Source organism: Monodelphis domestica, chromosome 8, assembly GCF_027887165.1.
Source record: "Monodelphis domestica isolate mMonDom1 chromosome 8, mMonDom1.pri, whole genome shotgun sequence".
Taxonomy (NCBI): Eukaryota; Metazoa; Chordata; class Mammalia; order Didelphimorphia; family Didelphidae; genus Monodelphis; species Monodelphis domestica.
This window is the reverse complement of record NC_077234.1, coordinates 164,575,331-164,597,551: the sequence shown is the minus strand read 5'-3', so window position 1 is coordinate 164,597,551 and position 22,221 is coordinate 164,575,331. Positions and strand designations below refer to the sequence as shown.

The 22,221-nt window shown below is 34.8% G+C and overlaps 2 protein-coding genes across 2 annotated transcripts in view; one reads left to right on the top strand and one right to left on the bottom strand.

Annotated features, from left to right (window-relative positions):
- UBAC2 (UBA domain containing 2) overlaps positions 1–22,221 on the bottom strand; it is a 326,804-nt gene that overhangs the window by 243,344 nt on the left and 61,239 nt on the right. The window lies entirely within an intron of this gene.
- GPR18 (G protein-coupled receptor 18) lies at positions 8,796–19,166 on the top strand. The gene is made up of 3 exons (XM_007501347.2): positions 8,796–9,018; positions 9,830–9,883; positions 16,139–19,166. The coding sequence occupies exon 3, from the start codon at positions 16,163–16,165 to the stop codon at positions 17,153–17,155; it is 993 nt and encodes a 330-aa protein (XP_007501409.2). The 5' UTR covers positions 8,796–9,018; positions 9,830–9,883; positions 16,139–16,162; the 3' UTR covers positions 17,156–19,166.

Here is a 22,221-nt window from a genome sequence, read left to right as displayed (position 1 = left end):
CAGAATAAGGTATAAGAAGACTGGAAAGGTAGGAGAGGGTTAGTTTATAAAGGGCTTTGAATGACAGGGTTTTGTATTTGATCTTAGAGATAAAAGGAAGCAATTGGGTTTTACTGGGGGGGGGGGCACTTTGGCAAGTGAAAGAGGGATGGTCTAGCATGGGAAGAGATAGGAGCCAGAAAAACCACAGTCATGATTAAGGCGATTAGGCCCCAGACCTTAGTATGGCCAGAAGAGAAACCTGGATACATCAAAGAGATGAGAAATAAGTGAAATTAATAAGCTCTGACAATTTGAATGGATTAGAGATGAGAAATAGTGACGGTATAGGTCAGAGGACAAGAAGGATGGTGTTTCCCTCTAAAGCAATAGGAAACAGAGGAGTGCCAGAAGTATTTATGGAGAAAGACAATGAGTTCTATTTTTGGACATCTTAAGTTTAATATATGTCCTGGATATCGAATCCAAAATGTCTGTAGGACAGTTAGGGATTTGAGAGCAGCAGAGAGGGTGGGATGGGTCAATTTGAGAATCATCAATAACTGGATGGTAATAAAATCCGTGGAAGCTGATGAGATCATTAAGTGAAGTCCTATATAAGGAGAAGAGAGCCCTGGACCAAACCTATGGGATACCTCTGCCTGGAGGACATGATCTGCAATACAATCAACCTCTCATACTCCAGGTTTCTGTGACAGAGCGGTTCTTCTGCCTGTGACCATTCCTTCTCAGTCCCTGCTGGATCACCATCCCTACAGCTGTCATTGGCACCAAGAGTCCCACCGGATATTCTCCCAGTCATCCAGGTTTAAAAATCTAGGTGTCATTCTCAATTCCTCACTCTCTCTCACCCTCAATACCCAATCTGTTGCTAAGATCTGTCCATTTCATCTCTTTCATATTCCCCCTACCCTCCTGCAACATTGTCACCATCCTGGTCACGGCCCTCATCTCCTTACAGCTGGACTACTATAAGAGCCTCCTGTGTGGTCTCCCTACCAAAGCCTTTCCTCAATCAACTCATTCTTCTTTTCAGGTGCCAAAGTGATCTTCTAAAGCTTAGGTATGACCATGTCATTCCTGTACTCAAGAAACTCCTGTGATTCCCTACATTTCCAGGATCAAATATAAATCTTAAAATCCTTCATAATCTGCTCACCACCCCCTTCCAGTCTTCATCCAAATACTTCTAAATGTATTCTGTGATCCACTGACACTGAACGCTTGTTGCTCCTTACACAAGATGTTCTATCTCCATAATCTGGGCATTTTCACTGGTTGTCCCCCATTCCTGATACATGTCCCTCCCTCATCTCTGCTTCCTGTCTTCTCTGATCTCTTTAAAGTTCCAGCTTAAATAATGTCTTCTATGAGAAATCTTTTCTAAGCTTCCTTAATGCTAGTGTCTTTCCTCTGTTAATTATTTCTAATTTATCCTATATATAGATCATTGTATGTAGCTGTTTGTGTGATGTCCTTGCCATTTGACAGTATTCTCCTTCACAGCAGGGACTGTCTTTTACCTTTCTATACATCCCCACCTTTGGCATGATTCCTGGCAAAGAGTAGGTGCTTAATAATTGTTTGCCCGACTCATTTTTTCATTCCATTTTAAGCACTATATAACTGTTAGCTACTATTATTGTTACTATTGTTGTTCCCATTGCCCTTTCCTTTTCGTTTCTTTTTCTTTTTCTAAAACTTCAAAATCCATTTTTAACCCAAGTTTTTACCCCTAAAAGACTTCATGAAAAACATCTAATCAGAAGTTGGTCTTTTTTCATAATTTTTGTTCATACACATCATATTAAAATGTCATAGAATGATGCTACATTTGGCAAATACACTTTTTAAAACAGTTCTTGAACCTGGACTACTCTGTTAGAAAAGCAGAATATAAAAAAAGAGGACCATTATTTGACCTATATCTGTGAAACATATACAAAAATAAAAATATCACACTAATGACAGTAAAATATAAGGTAGTTGTGCTTTTTTTTTTTTTAAGTTTGGGGAATCTACAATATGTAAGAGTACTAGACCAAGACTTAGAAATATCTGAATTCTAACCTGGCCTCACACATTCAGAAGCTGTGTGACCCTAGGCAACTCATTTCATTTGTTTGTCATTTCCTCAGTTGTAAAATAGATGATAATAGTACCCATCTTGCAGAGTTGTTGTAATGATCAAATGAGATATTTGTAAAGCACTTAGCACAATGCCTGGCACATAGTAGCACTCTATAAATCCTTATTTGCTTCCTTTCTCTTCCCCAGAAATCTAAATATGGAGACCAGTTAAATGTTTCCTACATATTATTACCTGTTATAAAAAGTACATGTATATGAATGTACTGTTTTCCCCAAAACAAAACAAATTGTTTATGATAAGCTTTTATAACAATTTCACTGTTTTTTGAAAGATGAACTCTAAAATATTCTCCAAACTAAAAAAATGCACAACCATTGCATATCTTACTTTTATTAGTTTTGATTCTTGAATATGTTTCATAAATATGGGTCCTCTTTCCATTTTATATGTTTCTGACAAGCAATAGCCCTGTATAATGAACCAGGTAAATTACAAACTTTAAAAAAGTATTTGTTGAGAGACTGATGAATTCATTTGTGTTAAAATGTCAAAATATAGTGAAATCTTTCAGTATTGACTAATCATGTTCAATTTTATTTACTTTTTGGTGAATGCTATTAAAAAGGTTTTAAATTTGCCAAAACTTTATATATAGTTTATCCAAGTGATTACTTTTTAATTTTAAAATTTCATTGATGTTCCTTTTATTATGGGGGAAAAAATCATATCCTTTACATTATCTCCTCTCAACCCTGACACAAGTTTATTGAATAGGTCAAAAGGTATAATGATTGCCTGTAGATGGCAGTATAGCATAAATTTTCTTTTTCTGAACATCTATGAAATTAAATTCCTATTTTAGAGTTAAACAAGATATAAGAAAAATTTAAAACAATTGTGCTTATTTATACAATAAATCGCATGCAGCTAACTTCTTTGATTACAAAACTTTTGCTTTCCTCACATAACTTGTATACAGTCCTTCATTAGAATAAAAATTCAGAATAAAAAAATGGAGGTGTTATGACTTATACTTCTACTGTAGGAGTATCTTTATTGGTAAAATTATAGATCCTTACATTGATTCAGAGCACTGTGTTAGATACTAAGGAAAATAAAAGATAATTAAGACATGGACTCACACTACCAAGTCAAAGAGAATATAATCAGAGCTCAAGAAGAGTTCAAAGTACTGTGAAAGGTCAAAGAAAGAATTAATATTCTGAAAAAAAGGGCAGATGTATAAGGGGAGCCTTCCAAGATATAAGGGGAGCCTTCCAAGAAGAGAGGGTATGAATTAGGCCTTACCTGAAATAATCAATCAATAAATTAATACTTATTAAGTACCTACTATGTACCAGGCAGTAGAAATAAAAGTGAAATAGTCCTTGTCCTCAATAAGCTTATGTTCTACTGGATGTGATGGCTAAGATTTCAACAAAAGTAAAAACTCATAGCTAAAAGGGAAATCAAAAGATCATATGGTCTATTTTCCTTTGTTCATTCAAATAAATTATTTCCATTTTACGGATGAAGAAACTAATTTTGGAAAATTTCAGTGATTTACCTAAAATCCCATTGGGTAAGAATTGAAGAGAAAGCAGTATGTTACTTAAATCCTTTTTTTTTTTAACTTGCCATCCATCTTAGAATTAATACTTGGAATCAAGTATTAGTTCAAAGCCAGAAGAGCAGGAAGGGCTAAGCAATTGGTGTTAAGTGACTTACCCACATTCACAGGGCTTGGAAATGGCTTAGGTCAGATTTGAATCTAGTATCTCCCATTTCTGGGCTTTGCTCTATAGTCATATAGCAGAGTGAGCCATCTAGCTGCCCACCCCTGTAACTTAAATCGTAATAGCATTCATTTATGATGATAAAAACCAAAGCTACAAAAACTTCACCTATCAATTCATCAAGGCAAAACAGTCTCAGGAGGAAATTAAACAGGTGATTCTTCTAGGCTACTAAGTATATTCCTGACTACCATTTCTGAGAAACTATTAAAATCGGAATATCATTGAATCTTTTTAATGACAAAGTAAACAAACAAGTCTATTGAGACAAAGTACAATAATTATAACTTAAATCATAGAAAAACCTTTTAATACCAAATAATGCCTATAATTTCAATATCTATAAACAAACTTTTGGCCACTAGTATCCATGTTAGAGCACTACTCAACACTGTCCCATAGTCTCCCTTTTCCACTTGAATAGAAAGTGTACCATGGGGTATCATATCTCCATATAACTGACTTTCTTTTGACTCCTATGTCACCAATGCCTGCTTTAAATATATATGTGTGTGTGTGTGTGTGTGTGTGTGTGCGCGCGTGTGTGTGTGTGTGTGTGTGTGTGTTTGTGTGTGTATACACACACACATATATATAAAACATAATTGAGGCCCAAGAATGATTTGTTCAAGGATTTAGCATATTATATCATTCACATTTAAGTTATTAGCATCACAAACTTTTATAAGGTGTAATACCATTATTCTCTAGTAAGCATTAAAAGATTTTAATCACAGTATAATTTTCTTTTAAATGGGAGATCACAGTCATAGATGAAAGGGCTATCTTTTTATTTACCTTTTCTTAAAAAATTTAAAATTTGGAATTTACTCTAACAATTTTATTGAAGAAAATATTCTTTTCCATTTGGATGATAGTAAATAAATAGTGAATTTTTCTTCTCTTCCCCTTCACTGATAAAATTATTAAAATTTTAAAATAAATTACACAGAGAGCTATATATTCAAACCTAAAAATTGGAACTTTCTATTAGATATTACCAGTAGCTATAATTACAAGACCAGTGATTTGGAGGACCAAAATACAATTCATAGTCAAACTAATATTGAAGTACAAAAAAAGGTATTGTATACAGGGATTACAGTCTATAAATTATTCTATGAACCTTGATTCTGCCATTATTACATTAGTGAATTTTCCTACCAAATATGCCTAATAAATAGCCATTGTATTATCTTTCAATTCAGGAAACACTTTAAAAATTATTCTTATTATAAATAGAAATTCATATTCATATAGCACTTTGGGGTTCACAGATGAAAAAGAAGATCCAGAGAGGTACCTGGCCTATGGTCACAACTCAGAAGAAAAGGAGCTAGATCAGAACTGTATCTTCTAACATTAAGTCCAAAGCTTCTCTCAATATATTCATTAATGGGAGCAAAAAGATTGCTCTGATTCTCAACATATACATGAATAACTTTTATATAAGAAAAAGTATAACAGGAGCAAGAGTAAGGACTAAGAAAACTCCTATGAGAAATTTCAGGATTAGGAAAGTTTCATAGATGAATTGGCATCTGAATTGGGCCTTTAAAAAGGAAATTCCTAAAGGCACACAACTAGAATACAATCTGTGTTTAACTATTTTTGGTTCTCTTAAAATAAAAATTCTTATGTCTACAAATTTTAAATAGCAGCACATGGAAAAGAACTTTATATCCTAGTTGTGTCCATAGGCCAGGTACCTCTCCAGATCTTTTTAATCTGTGAATCTCAAAGTGCTACATAAATGTTTGACAAAGTAAGTGTCATGAGTTTCATTGGAAAGTAGATAGACATTCATTTCAGGAAAGCTAGGTTTTTATAGATTACCCAGATAGGTATATTTCTGACAGATTTGTAGAGGTAGTGAATTTTTAAAGCCTACATTTAGAAAAACAGTTTTTAATCTTTCATATACAGAGACGCCACTGAATGAAAGAAGGAGGAAGAGGAAGTCCAAAGCAATCAGCCTAGGTGCAGCTCTCATAGGTAGAGGAGGCTGGGACCAAAGATGGACATCTGTCAAATCTCCACAATTTAACTTGATTCAAAAATTATTTGTTATCATGAATAAGATATCTCATAAGACAGTAGTTCTTAAAGTGTGGTTTGGGGATCCCTGGGGGTTACTGAGAAACTTTCAGGGGTCTGTAAGATTAAAACTGTTTCCATAAGATTCAAATATGCCTTCCTTTTCCAACATGTGTGAGGCCAGATTTTCTTTATATACTTCAACCAAAACACATAGCAACAGATTTATAACATGCAGACATGAGAATCTAGCTATCTTCTATTAAGCCAGAGATTAAAGACATTTGCAAAAATCTACAAATGCCAACAATGCCATTCTAATCACTATTTTTTAAAGTTATTTTTTATAAAAATAGGCTATCTATGTTAATATGTTGGATGTATTATTGTGGTAAAGTTTACAGAAGGTAGGTATCAGGAAGGATTGGAGCAGGATAGGTAGATTTGAGACATTAGCATAGAGACAGAAATTAAATCCATGGCAGCTGATGAGATTACCAAGTAAGGCAGTATAAAAGGAGAAGAGGAAGAGGACCAGGACTGGATCCTAAGGGATACCTACAGGTAGAAGATGTGACCTGAAGGAAGATTCAGCAAAAGAGGCAGAGAAGGAGATAAGAAGAGGAAAATCAAGAGATTTGGTGTCTCAAAAACCCAAAAAGAGGAGAGTACCAACAAGGATAGAATGACCAACAGTGTCAAAGACTGCAGAAAGGTCAAAGTAAATGAGAACTGAGAAAACACCTTTGGACTTAATAACTAAGAGATCATTAGTAACTGGAGAGAACAATTTCAGTGAATGGTAAGGTCGGAAGTGGAACTATAAAGAATTATAGTTAAGTAGAATAATGTGAATAGTGGGAAAACTTGTAGGACTAAGAACAAATCTTAATCTGGGTACTTACAGGCAGGTCACTATTGTGGACTTAAAGTATCTGTTTGGGGGCGAGTAACTTGGGGCCAAGTGATCTTTCAGGATTTCAGAATAGGGATTATGGAAATTGCTAGGAGACTTCCTTCCCAAAGGCATGTCTTTATGTCTCTTTTGAAATGGCAGTCTTTGTGGAGGCTGCCAGAAGAGCCATGTGTCTGGTTTTACTGACCTCTGGTATCTAGTATGCAATAGCTTTGCCCAGGTAGCTCTTCAGCTGACTTTGAGACTAGTTATATGCTAAAGAACCTTTCTAAGGCTGACAAGGCTACCCTATCAAGCTTGGGAATGGTTTAAGAGTCCCAGATATAGGAAGTACACTTAACTCTTCCTTGTGTCTGAATTTGAAAAGCATAGGAGACTTTGTATGTTAAACATAGCTGTATAGTACACTTTTTGCCACAATTTTGCCCATACTAACACCAATCTCCAATATAGGTTTATTTGACTGTACATAATCCTAGCAATTATACATTTTTTAATGTTCTGTCACCATGACTCTAAGCAATTAATGTTCAACTTTAAGAATGAGTTTATCTTTCAATCACTCTTAAGTGCCCAGATTCAAAATTGGTAGACTTTTTAGCTCTAAAAAAGTCACAAAAAACTGGATTGAAATATTGAACTTTCACACTAAATAAAAGGAAAATTCATTCTATGTGAGCAAATAGGCCTCTCTTTTTTCAGAAAGTATTCTTCTCTTTCTAGCCTTTTCATTTAATAAGCCAAGATGTTGGGGGGGGGGGGGAGAAGGGGGGTAGAGCAAGAACTATCTGCAGGAAGTATAAGAGAAATAAATAAATAAGTTCCTCTTTTATAAAAGGGAGGCACTTCAGATATGAGTAATAAGCAAGAGATTAGAAAATGTAAAAAAAATTTTTTTTTAAACCCTTACCTTCCATCTTGGAATCAATACTTTGTATTGGTTCCAAAGCAGAAGAGTGGTAAGGGCTAGGCAATAGGGGTCAAGTGACTTGCCCAGGGTCACACATCTAGGAAGTGTCTGAGGCCAGATTTGAACCTGGGACCTCCCATCTCTAGGCCTGGTTCTCAATCCACCGAGCCACCTAGCTGCTCCTAGAAACTGTAAAATTTAATAGAGAAATACTTATTAATAGCAATTTAAGAAAATGACCTATTTTCCCTGTATTTTAAATATCATTAAATATTATTGTTACTATTTATAAATAGAAGGGACCTTAGAGAAATCATCTAGTTCCATCCCCTTATCTGTAAGATGAAGAAGCTGAAATCCAGAGACTTTACGTGATTTCTTTAGTGGTAAAATAAAATGCAAAGCTGGGATTCAATCCTAGACTTCCCATGTCAAATCTTAATACTATTTTTACTACAATCACCCAGACTCCTTCTCATATAACAGTGACTTCAGGTAACATTATTTAGTCAAATGATGTATCTATGTAAGTGGTTAGTACTAGATTATCTGAAAGGGTGTAGATCTGACTTTTTAGGGCACAGTCAAATGATGGTAAAAATAGATGTTAATTTGAATGCAGTATCAAACTGCAGCAGTCTTTCTGCTGGTCTGTCCTAGATTAATAAGTTTTCTAAAAACAGCTTAATTCAAATAAGTTAATTTTTTAAAAAGCAACCTATTTAATCAAAATGATATGCTAGCTGGCTCTCATAGTATTTTCTTTAAATAACTGAAAATTTTATTTAATTCAACCTTTTTGTTTCTAATGGTGTTCTCATTTCTATACAAATATAGACTTAAACTTTCTCAAAGAATCAAACTGTATAACTCCTTCACCTAAGAAAATAATACATTGTCAAAGGACTTCATATTATTCAATAAGGTAATATGAAAATGAATTTGTTATAAAAGAAATGGTTATGGGTTATATACTATAAGAACCCTCCTTCCTAGTTACCAACCTCCTCTGTGAAAAGGAAAGGGAGGGGTGGAGGAGAAGGAGGAAGAGGTGGTGCTTCTAGCTGCTTCATTTGGAGTCATTACTTCCCTTATTATCAGTTTCATCTCATTTTTTTTGCTAGCACAGAGTATGTAAATTAATATAGTAAAGAATCCCAACATCTTTTTTTTTTTAAGCAGACTTTGGGGAAGTTGAAAAGTTATTTATTTTCTCATGTTAAGGAAGAAGAAATGATGACTTACTAGAGAAGAAAAGTAAAAAGCGGTAAGTGTTCTATAGAAAAAAGTGCTGGGAAAGAAAACTACTATTTATTAAGAACCTTCTATATGTCAATCTGTGTTTAGCCCTAGGGGATTTTGTGGGGGAGGGTACAAAGAAAGGCAAAAGCTAGGCTCTTCTCTCAAGGAACTCACAGTTTAATGGGGAAGACAATATGCAAACAACTTTATACAAACAAGCATATACAAGATAAACTGGAGATGATCAACAGAAGGAATGTACTAGAATTGAAGAGGACTGGGAAAACCGGTGTTTATTTTAAATTTATTAGAAAATTTTTAAAAAGAAATATGCTCTGTAAGATTTACTTTCACTTTTAAGATCTCAAAATGTACTTGATTTTCCTAAGATTCGTGTTATATAGTACTAGGAAATGAATTCAGTTTTCAAAGGAAACATTTAATATTCTCCCATTTCCTACTCAGAAAGTCTCTCTTAAATATTAGTCATCTTTCTTTTGTGAGCTAATGCTACATATATACAATATAATAGAATCCCATTTATGAAAAAGGGAAAAAATAAATCCAGGATGAAATCATCAGCAAAAACAAATAAACAAACAAACAAACAACCCTTTGTTTCAAAGAATATTTGTTGAAAGAGGCAAAGGAGTAAAAAAATAGTCTTATATGCACTTGACCTTGGGCTTATTAGCATATGAAAAAACTGTTAAGCAAAAAAGCCTGAAACTAGAAAAATGAAACTATATTTCTAGACCCAGATTACTATATGAATAAAGACTTATTTTAATGCAAGTAAAATAAAAAGCAACAGAAGGACTTCTTATCTTTTACAGATCTGGGAACACTGAAAAAGGATTACTTATAATATCACATCTTAATGACAGAAGGTAAGGAATATGTGACTTTTATGCAGTAAAAACAATTCAATTTAAATATATTTTAATTTTAAAGAAATATATATTTTATTAATACATGTTACTGAAAACAATGCCAACAAATAAGGATCTTTCAACATACAACAGATTATAGTATATTCATACTATTACAAATTATATATCATTTCTTTTCCATAATACTAAAATGTATAGCAATTATAATGTTACTTTTTATAACACATATTCTTTACATATTGGTTTAAATTATATTTTTTCACAATATATATATTTTTAAAATTACTATAAACAAAGTCAGGCAAATTCTGTGAGCATGTCTTTAAAAAGACTCTAGGGGGCAGCTAGGTAGCACAGTGAATTGAGAGCCAGGCCTAGAGAGGGGAGGTCCTAGGTTCAAATCTGGCCTCAGATACTTCCCAGCTGTGTGAACCTGGGCAAGTCACTTAACCCCTATTGCCTAGCCCTTACCATTCTTCTGCCTTGGAACCAATACAAAGTATTGATTCTAAGATGGTAGGTAAGGGTTAAAAAAAAATTTTAAGGACTCTAGTTTTTTTAATATATAATACTGTTCTTCTATACTTAAAGACATCAAATGCAATCCATTTCTACCATTAAAAAAAAAACTCATCCTATACTGTTACCTTACAAAAGCTTTTAGAACTTGTCCATAATAATACAAGGAGTAATTTGCTATTCTGTTCAACAATCATTTATTAAGAACATACAGACTGTAAGCAGGAACCTCTGTCTAGGTTCCTAGACTACCCCCTTACTTGGATAACCATTTCCTAAGGTATTCTGGATAGAAGGCCTCAGACCAAAGACTGTCACACCACTTATGAGAACCTACTTAGGTACCAGAAAAACCGTCCCATTCTTTTCACCTCTAATGAATCATCTTTTGATATAACATGTCTAGCAGATAAAGTTGAGAAACTGGATTTAAGAAGATCTGGCTTCAAATGGCTACTATCACAGTTACTGTCATATGCAAACGACTTTGGAAACCTTAAGTTGCTATAAAATCATTAGGCAGCAGCAGTGGCAGTAGCAGCAGCAGCTGTGTGATCATGGGCAAGCCACTTAAACTTTCCTGAAACTGTTTCCTCCTCAATAAAATGAGGATAATAATACCTGCAGTAACTATTTCAGAAAATTGTTTTAAAGCTTAAAGGACATTATTTATGTAAAATGTTTCTTATGCCTTAAAGTGTGTTAAAGTGTCTCATCTCATTGTATATACACATATCCCCACTCCACATAATATCACTGAATCATTAATTTTCTCATAATGCTGTATTTATTAATAAATGTATACTTCTATAATGCATTGGTTACAGCTTGATAAAGAGGACAGGGATGAAAGGAAGCATAGGACAGTGGATAAAGAGTTGGTGTCTGCTTGCTCTCAGAAGGGCCTGGATTCATCTCTAAAACATACTGAAGGAATAACCCTGGTGAAATCACTTTATCTCCTATTATCCACCCCAGGCAACTCTTTATAAAGACTATAAGATGCAGAGGAGATACCAACCTGCACTGATAAAGGGAGTTTTCTTATTGGGAGTTGCCTCTACCAACAAACCCAGAGGCTCAACCAAAACTGAATTCAAGTTGAAATGGCTCTGGGACAATTTGTTATCCTACTACCATTAAAAAAAATGTTTTTTTAGTTATATACCTAGGAACAACAACAAAAGCATTTAAATAAACAAATGCAAAAAAAGTATGTGCAAAACCACAAACTCCACGTTGTTTACAATTTGTTTTAAAATGTTTTAAAATCATGTATGTATGCTAATATAAACATCCTCTCTTTTCCCTTTCGATTTGTTTTACTTTGATATTTTTTCCTCTTTATTTTGCAGCTGTTCTACCACTGTTTTGTATGATGTTAGATGGATTGTTGCACAAGTAGATAAAATAACTGCTTTTCTGTAATTAAAGCATTCAGATGTAAGCTTTTATTTTGCACTTTCAAAGAAAGTACTTTCAAAACAAACATTGGCAGAAGACAGGCTGTCTCTCACCCTATAAGTGCATTATCCTATTTCCAAATGGTTTTTACTTCTGTTATACCTCTATATTTTGAAAACTTTTCATTCCATGTAACTTGAAGGTTGAGTATTTGGAATGTAACTTTAAAAAAAATACCCTTATCTTCTGTCTTATAATTGATACCAAGTATCAATCCCAAGGCAGAACAACAGTAAGCACCAGGTAATTGGGTTTAAGTGACTTGTTTAGGGTCACACTGTCAGGAAGTATCTGAGGCCAAATCTGAACCCAAGACCTCCCCTCTGTAGGCCTGCTACTCTATCCACTGAGCCACCTAGCTTCCCCAATGGAATATTCTTAAATTTTATGGATCAATGGCAATTGATTCAGGCAATTATAGATAATGTTGTGGCTCAGTTCATATGGATGTGATTTATGGAGGTCTTTTTTATTACACTTTGGGGTCTTAATCATTTCATGATTCTAATTTGAATGCTAAACTCTTCTGTCATTCAAAGCCTTGTATAAATTGGCTCAAACCTACTTCTTATGGCTCACTTCAATACCTCTTCCTTTCATGTTCTCTATTTTCCGGAAACTCTCTTTTCTTCCAATCTCATCCCACCCTTTCCTTTATTCATTCCTCATTCCATTGTGTAGAATGGCCTCTTCATTCAGGTCCATCGACTTATGTCAAGGTCCTCCCTTCCTTTAAGGTCCTAATTATGTGTCATCTGCATGAAACCTTCCCTGACTTTCCCCCTTCAAATCACTGCCCTAGCCCCAAAAAGTGATCCTATCATTTAGTAAGGATAACTGAAAAAAGAGAGATAGAATTATGCTCTGAAGCCTGAAAATGGAACCTATTATACACAGAATTCATCTTGTTGACTGACTTCTGAGCCTCTACAGGTCATGATAATAGCCCTTCCAGTTCAACTCAATAAGTATCCATTTTTATCCATCTTTATCATACATCTGGTAAAAGGCAAAAGAAAAATTATAGATCTATATCCTTACCTTCAAAAAGTTTACAATTCTGTTACAGTCTATGTAACATCATAGTTAAAATTGGCTACAGATCCTCTGCTTGACATTTTAAATATAATATGAAGTTAGATTCAGGTAGGAACTTCTCAAATACCAATTCCAAAAAGTTTCCAGTTTTGCTACAATAATCCAAAAATCTCTTGACCTTAAGAATTCTGTACATGACAAATGTCTTTCCCATAACCTTGACTAAATGGAGCTATTTAAAGGAAATAATACTAATAAAAGTCTTGGCTAATGAATATTTTCAGAAGAGTGAACAGTAAACTAGTATAACAACCACAGCTAAAAAGTACTCTTGAAAGGTTGTTTCTAGCTCATTTATAGACTTCTGCAATTAGTTTTATTTACATCTTTACTTTGCTATATACATAATCTAACCTAGCTAATTTGGATACTATTATTTTGTAATTTGTAATCATTTGGATAGGGGCAAAGCTGTGCTTAACTTGGTCTAATAAATTCCTATTTTCCCATAAATAATGCATGTTAATAATGTAAACAAAGTTTCAGGAGAAATATTTAAAATACCTTGATCTTCAACAAATGATCTTCAAACACTTCTGAGGTACTCATTTACAAAGAAGAAATTAAAATAATTCCTGTTTTGTTTGAAGGCAAGCCCATCCCAGCTTTTGCTTGCCCAAACTGTTAGCCTAATTTTAGTTACTGAATATACTTTAAAGTAATAAGGCCACATTGTGAAATATTCTTATATTCACTGTCCACTAATCCAAACTGCCCTTCCCCACCCCCATGTCAATAATTCTGAACTATCAATCCTTGATGGAAAATTTTATACATATTTTAAGTATATGAAGAAATTCAAAACATACAAATATATAATCAAGTCATTCCAAATGAATATGTAATCAAAGAGTACTAAGAGTACTAAGAAGAACTGCAAACCATCTTAACTATATGAAGTGTTGCTCTAAATCACTAATAATATAAGAAAGATAAATTAAAGACATACAGATAAACAACAAAAAACACTGAGATTTTACCTTATGCCTAGAAATGGCTAAGATGAGAAAGGGTGGGAATAACAAATATTGAAGGAGTTGTGGGAAGACAGTCAACTAATACACTGTTGGTAATGCTATAAATTCATCTAACCATTCTGGACAGCAATTTTTAATAAAAAAAATTTTTAATAAAAAGAAACAAAAGTCAATGTAAAAAGAAAGGTTTAATTCATGCCAAAATATTTTTGCAACACTTTTTTTAGAAGCAAAGAACCAGAAACAGAGTGATTGCCCCATCAATTGGGTAACAATAAAATGAACTGTGGGCAACAAAATTATTAGAATAGTACTGTAATATAAGCAACAAAGAATATGAAAAATACAGAGAATCATGAGAAGACTTAAAACACACTGATTAAAGGGAAGTAAGGGGGCAGCTGGTAGCTCAATGGATTGAGAACCAGGCCTAGAGACGGGAGGTCCAAGGTTCAAATCTGGCCTCATACACTTCCCAGATGTGTGACCCTGGGCAAGTCACTTAACCCCCATTGCCTAGCCCTTACTACTCTTCTGCCTTGGAGCCAATACACAGTATTGACTCCAAGACGGAAGGTAAGGGTTTTTAAAAAAATAAAATAAAATAAATAAAGGGAAGTAAGCAGAACCAAAAAAGAGCAAAAGCCCAAGTGAAGATTATGAAATTATAATTCAATAAAAACTGCTAGAAAAACTGGAAAGCAATCTAACAGAAATTAGATATAGACAAGCATTCATATGATGATAAGCTAAACTAAGCTCCAAATTGGTTACTTGGCTTAGACATAAAGATTAACGAATTATAAACAAACTATAAAAGCAAGAAAGGAAATATCTTTAAGATCTATGAAAAGAAGCATTCATGATCAAACAAAGGATAGAGAGGATCACAAAAGAAAAAAATGGACAATTTTTTATTAACTAAAATTTAAAAAGAGTTTTTTTGCACAAACAATTCCAATGCAGCTAAAATTAGAAAGAATGCAATTGGAGGAAAAATTTTGCAGCAAGATTTTTTTTCCCTTCCTGATAAAGGTGTCATTTCCAAAATATTTAGGGAACTGCTAAAAATATATAAGAATAAGAACAATTCTCCACATAAAGATGGTCAAAGAATATAAGTGGACAGTTTTCAGAGGAAGAAATCCAAGCCATTAATACTTATGAAAAAAATCTTCTAAACCAAAAATTATTAGAGAAACACAAATTAAAACAACTCTGAGGTTCTATTTCACTCCCATCAGATTGACTAACTTGACCAAAAAGGAGTGAACAATTTATAATGCAACAAAATTTTAAAGATAATTTCGAAAGACTTAAGAAATCTGATGAAAGCACTGACCAATCATGATCCAGAGGACTTATTTTTTTTTAAATCCTTATCTTCCATCTTAGAATTAATACTGTGCATTGGTTCCAAGGCAGAAGAATAGTAAGGGCTAGGCAATGGGGGTTAAGTGACTTGCCCAGAGTTACACAGCTAGGAAGTATCTGAGGCCAGATTTGAACCTAGGACCTCCCATCTCTAGGCCTGGGTCTCAATTTATTGAGCCCTCCCCTGCCCCATTCAGAGGACTTTTAATGAATATGCTCTTGTACTCAGGGTAGAAAATGAGATATATTTTTGGACATTTCCTATGTGCAAATTTGTTTTTCATAGCTGTGTTTACTTATTCAAGAATTTTGATTTACTTTTTTTAGGCGGGGGGGGGGGGGGGGGTAAAGAGAAGAAATGGATTTTTGTTCATTAAAAAAATAAAATTAGATTTTTCAAAAAAAGAAGAGATGAGAGTATAACCTAGATTTATTTGAAAAGGAAGGAGGGAAAATTGTTTTCTAATTGTGTAAAAATTAAATGGTTTTTTTTTTTAAGGAATGGATATTTCATCTAGTAGATAATGAAAAAGTTGGCTGAAATATTAATTTTGCTGACATTTTTCTGATGTTATAAGGAAAACATTGAGAAATGATGACAATATCAAAATAAAAGATACAAATAAAATTTTAAGTTAAAAAGATTTAAAATTTTGCTTGTGGTTCATAATATTGAAATGAATTCTAACCAGTCATGGCATATATTCAATAATCTCTTGGGAAAAATATCCTAAATTGCTCTCAAGCTTTGTAGGTGATTGATTTATATCAGATTCCCAATTTTGTAAGAATATGTTTAATTTTTTTTTTCCATTTCTAGGTATCATGCTCAACAAGAAATAAGATGACTGCTCCAAATAATCAAACTTATTCTATTTCTACCAATTTACAACCTGAAGAATACAAGATTGCAGCACTGGTCTTTTATAGTTGTATCTTCATAATTGGATTACTTGTGAATGTGACTGCTCTCTGGGTCTTCAGTTGTAGCACCAAGAAGAGAACAACTGTAACTATATATATGATGAATGTAGCATTATTGGACATAGTCTTCATATTGTGCTTACCCTTTCGTATGCTTTATTATGGGAAAGGTAAATGGCTCTTTGGAGAGACTTTCTGTCACATTCTTGGAGCTCTCACAATGTTTTATCCAAGTATTGCCCTTTGGCTTCTTGCTTTTATTAGTGCTGATAGATACATGGCTATTTTGCAGCCAAAACATACCAAAGAACTTAAGAACACAAGCAAAGCAGTGCTAGCTTGCATTGGAATTTGGATAATGACTCTTGCAACCACTACCCCTCTATTATTTTTAAATGAAGATCCAGATAAAGGCTCAAACCCTGCCAGCTGCCTGAAAATTTTTGACATTATCCACTTAAAAGCAATTAACATACTGAACTTCACCCGTTTGATTTTTTTTTTCTTGATTCCAATTTTCATCATGATTGGATGCTATTCATTCATTATTAACAGTCTACTTCGTGGCCAGACTTCTAAGCTGAAACCAAAGGTCAAGGAAAAGTCCATAAGAATAATTATTACTCTGATTATACAAGTGCTTTTCTGCTTTGTCCCCTTTCATATCTGTTTTGCTTTTCTAATGCTACAAGATGAGGAAAACAGATTCAATCCATGGAGTACCTTTACCACTTTTCTCATGAATCTCAGCACATGCCTGGATGTTATACTCTATTACATTGTCTCAAAACAATTTCAAGCCCGAGTCATCAGTGTTATGCTATATCGAAATTATCTTCGAAGTGTGCGCAGGAAGAGTTTTCGATCAGGTAGTTTACGGTCACTAAGCAATATAAATAGTGAAATGATATGATCAATAGTTATTTAAAATCAAGTATCAGAGAACTACATATAGACAAAGAGTACATTAAATGTACTATGAAGCATCATTATAATAGCCCCACCTACTATAATATATTTTAGGAATGCTTTCTATTGAACTCATTATAGGACAAAGGAAAAAAATTCTTAGCTAATTTAGTAACTATTATATTCATTCTTTCAAAAAAAAGGCCTTTATATGAATTCATGATGAAAAGACATGATTTCAATTTAATATTTTTATTCAGGCAGGAAGAAAATGGAATCTCAGGTTTGGAAAAATGACCTTTACCTGAAGATAAACCTTCTATAAAACATTTTGGACAGGTGGTCATCTAGTCTTTTTCTGATGATCTGTAATTAAGGAAAACCAACTATTTCCTAAAGAAGCCAATTTATCTTTGGATAACTATTAGGAAATATTTCCTTGTATCAAGCCAAAATTTAACTCTTTTTTTTTTCTGGTTCATGGCTTCTAGTTCCATACTCTGGGTCCAAGTACAATTAGTTTGCTTCTCACACTGAATCTAATGGTTACTTCTGTCAAACAGTTCCTTTTAATGGAGTGGAAAGAGGAAAATTACTAAGCTGATCAACTAAAAACTTCATTTAGCTGAAATTGCCATATACAGAATTTATCTACTAGGTAATCTGGAACAGAAGTTCTCAATACAATATCTAGCACTAACATTCCAAATATCCACTTGGAAAAATTCTGATAACAGCAGCTATGATTTCGCTGGGGTAATGAATAGAACACTGGTCTTGGAGGCAGGAGACCTAGTTTTAATTAATTTACTTTCTCCACACCTCAATTTCCTTATCCGTAAAATAGGACTAAGAAAAGATGACCTCTAAAATCTCTCTCAGATGTAGACTTATGATCCTATAATTCTAGATCCTGGATATCCCACCTACCTGCTGAGTGACCTTGAGCCAATTCCCTTAATTGCTTTGAATCTCTATTTCCTAATTAGTAATAATGTTGTTCATTGGTTTCAGTTATGTCCAACTCTTGCTGACCCCATGTGGGATTTTTCTTGACAAAGATATTGGGAAGGTTTGCAACTTCTTCCAGCTCATTTTACAGATGAGGAAATTGAGGCAAACAAGGAATAAGTCATTTGCCCAGGATCACACAGCTAGTAAGTGTCTGAGACCAGATTTGAACTTGAGAAGACCAGTCTTCTAGGCTTCAGGCCTGGTACTCTATCCCCCCACAGCACCTAGCTGCCCCCGTCCATCAGAAATATAGGGATAATTGTGTGAATTTCCTACCTCAGAGGTTTGTTGTGAAGAAAGCATTTTGTAAATTGTAAATGACTATATGATTATGAACTGCTATTATTATTCTAGTCCCTATTTCTAGAGAGTTGAATATGATAGAAAGAAAAAGAGAAGGAAGAGATTATAAAAGCTATGCCTATGATTCCATTTTTAGATAACCTTACAGTTAAAATGGTAGCAACAGGTACTCCAATGTTTTGACCTATATTACATAATGCCATAGTTTCCTTTTCTACTATTAGAAAAGACTATTACACATGGGGATTCCTGTAGCTAAGTTGAGTAGAATGTAAGTTTCTTATATAGCACAATCCATAGACATAATGAAGGTTTAATAAATATTTACTGAATAGAATTCCAACAGATGAAGTGAATTTATGATACACCAAATCACACAAATGACTTAATTCATTTTTTTAAGTGCTATGGGGAGAAAAAAAGGTGATTACATAAAAATTTCTCCACTAAATTAATTCTCCAATATAAAGCAAATTCCCTTCCTAGAAGACAATTGACTTCAAACAAACAAACAAAAAACTGCGGTTTGCTCTCTAATGTGATACTTGTCAGTTCACATTCAATATAAACAAATGAGGCAATAAAAATGTTTATTATGTCAATATAAACTCTTCAAGAACTTAAAACTGTTTTTTTTAATGTTTAAGTCTTTTTCTGTAAGAACAACTGTGTAAACAATAAAGAATAAGTCAAGATTATTCTAAATTTTTTTAATAATTTCCCTATTAAATGATATTTTTAAAACACTGAAATTAGAATTTTCAATTAGGATATTTAACTGGGTATCAATTTATTAATAATTTCTTAGAAAACACTTCAATTTTTAAAATGTGAAATAATAGTTCTTTAATTTCCTACATATTTGTATTAAGGGAATATTAGCTTCCACAACTAACTCCCAATTATTCACATTTATTTACATCTGGGGACCTGCCATTGAAGGACAGGTCTAATTAATGACACTTTTGGAAAAAGAATATCCAAGGGGACAGCTAGGTCGCTCAGTGATTTAAGAGCCAGACCTACAGATGGGAAGTGCTAAATTCAAATGTGGCATCAGCCACTTCCTAGCTATGTAATCCTGGGCAAGGCATTTAACCCCAACTATCTAGCTCTTCATATACTTCAACCTTGGAACCAATATACAATATTGAGTCTAAGACAGAAGGTGTGGGTTATGGAAAAAAAAATCCCAAACCCAAACAACCTGGGGAAAAAAAAACAACATACCAAACCAAGAATTATAAAGTTAATTTTGGAGGATACAATAAAACACATAGGTATGCTACAACACAAAAAAGTAAACTTGGTGTCACAATTCCTGAATTCAAATCCTGACTCTGCCACTTGATCAGCTTGGGAAAGTCTATATATCTATAATCTCATTAACAAGTTTTAAAAGTAATCTTCTGGACAATCTAAAATATAATTGCAAAAATTTTATTAATAAGAATAGTTTTGAATACCTTTAAATAAAAGAGAAATAAAATTAAAATAAAACAAGGAAATCTTTTCATATTTGTGAAGGATTTATTTCTCAAAAACAGTGTGACTATAAAAACTTCATACACAAGACATTAAAAGCTTGGAAGAGGTTATTTGCTGGGGAGGCGGAGTCAAGATGGCCTTGTAGAAGCAGCAAAAGTTCAGACCTCTGAATACCCTTCCTTACCAATTAAAAACTAAATGCTCATAGGGGAAGGAAAATCAAACCTAAAAACAAGACAGAGCCAGCCTCCTGCTGGACTCAATCCAAAAGGTACATCCCCACCAAAAGCCGGAATTCAAGAACACTTGGGTTTAAGAGGAAGTCAGAAGAAAGATCCCAGGACCCCTCCCACACACACACCTAGAGAGCTAAACCTCCAGTGGCAGCAGGAACCTCTGGGAGGGGAAAGGAGCTTGTCTGGAGGGGGTACCCTGTGAGCAGGACTGTGCCAGGCCCAGAGCATCGAACACAGTTGGTGGGGAAGGAGCTGGAGAGGAAGCACAGAGCCAGTAGCCTGATCACAGAAGTGGAGACTCTCCATGTTGCTCCAGCCTTCCAGGAGGTTTTGGCCTCAGAGCACCCAGCCCAACCCAGCTGAACTTAATCCCATCAAAAGTCTTCAGAGGTCAGGAAGCCCAATCTCCAACACTCCTCCCCACAGACTGCTGGGACTTTAATCCAATCAAAGCCTGCAGAGGACAGGGAAGCCCAAACTTCAACAACCCTCCCCTACAGAATGCTGTAAAAAATAGACTCGAATACAGGACTACAATCCCCACAAGCCTTTGCTCCACTTCCCCAAAATGCTTTGTAATCTCACGGGAATTCTGAGGTGGGCCGAGATCGAGGAAGGATTTAAGCTGGTGGCAAAGGTTTTTGGGTTGGCTCTTGGGACTTCTCTTTGGGGCAGATGTGGCTCTTTCCATCATGTAGGTGAGGTTGTGTCTAGGCCTCTCTGTGGCCTGGACACATGTTTTCTTATCCTGTATTTTCTTTAATCCTTAACTTTTAATAAACCTCTAAAAAATATAATACTCCTTGCAGAGAGAAACTAATTTTTACCTGCCTCAGTCTCCCCATATTCCTAAATTTTAACTGTTACAGTTAGCGGCCTAATGGGGAAAAAAAAACTCTCAATCTTCTAATTTCTTTCTGATCTTTAGTTCAGCTTTTAATTTGAGCCACATCTCTCTGGTCAAGTTTTTGTTTTTTACCCTTGCAAAGCTGCTGCTTGTTCAGTTCCAGCCATTAGATAGCTCAGCCTCTTTTGCCTGCGGGCATTCAGTCCCTGATCCAGACCTGTTGCGTTTGCCGCCCACCTGGCCCCTGGCTGCTAAGTTCTGCCTGCCTGCTTCTCCTGCTTCTGCTCCTGGCCTCTCACCTGGTGCCCGAGCTCCCGGCCCTGTTTGTCTGCTCTCCGGCTCTGGCCCCTGACCCCTGCCCCCTTCCCCCTGCCCTGCTCACCCCAGCGGTTTTTCTCTCGCTCACCTGGCCCACCTGATTCAACCAAGATTGCATCTGATGATCTGCCTGCCCAACAAACTCTAGCCTTGGAGCAGATTACTCATTTCTAACAGCTGGTAACTAACAAACGTGTGTATTGACTCCATGTGGGTGGCCTGGCCTCCACGTGGACTGGGGGAGGAAGGGGGATCATATCAGGGGAGAGAGACTAGAGAGAAGAAACAGACTTTTCAAACACACTTTTAAGCAATGGGCTGTTTAAAAGCATACCTTTTGACTGTTCTGATAATTTCATTGACTTCACCTGCCTGTCAGGGAACAGACTCAGCCCAAAGATTCAACTTTAACTTTGAAGGGGCATCTGAGTGGCCCAGCAAATTGATAGCCAGGCCTACAGACATGGGGTCCTGAGTTAAAATCTGGCCTCAGATACTGCCCAGCTGTGGGGCCCTGACCAGATCCCTTAACCCTCCTTGCCTAGCCCTTATTACTCTGCCTTTGGACAATAGACATTTAAATGGATAAGAACCCAAGGAACTTAAAGACTGGAGATTTTAAGGCATTTCAGACTCCAATGGTTCATACAAATCTCTGTATTCTATTGCATTTTTCCTGATCGTTTTGTTTAAGGTTTAACTTTGTGATTTTAAATTCATATGTTGCTGGATTCAACATTATTCTCTTACACTGAAGGTTGATTGAATTTATTTTGAATATACTGAATTTTGAAATTCTGTTGCTTTTTCCCTATAACTATGCTGAAAAAATATTAGTGATTAAGCCCATACATGAAAAAAAAA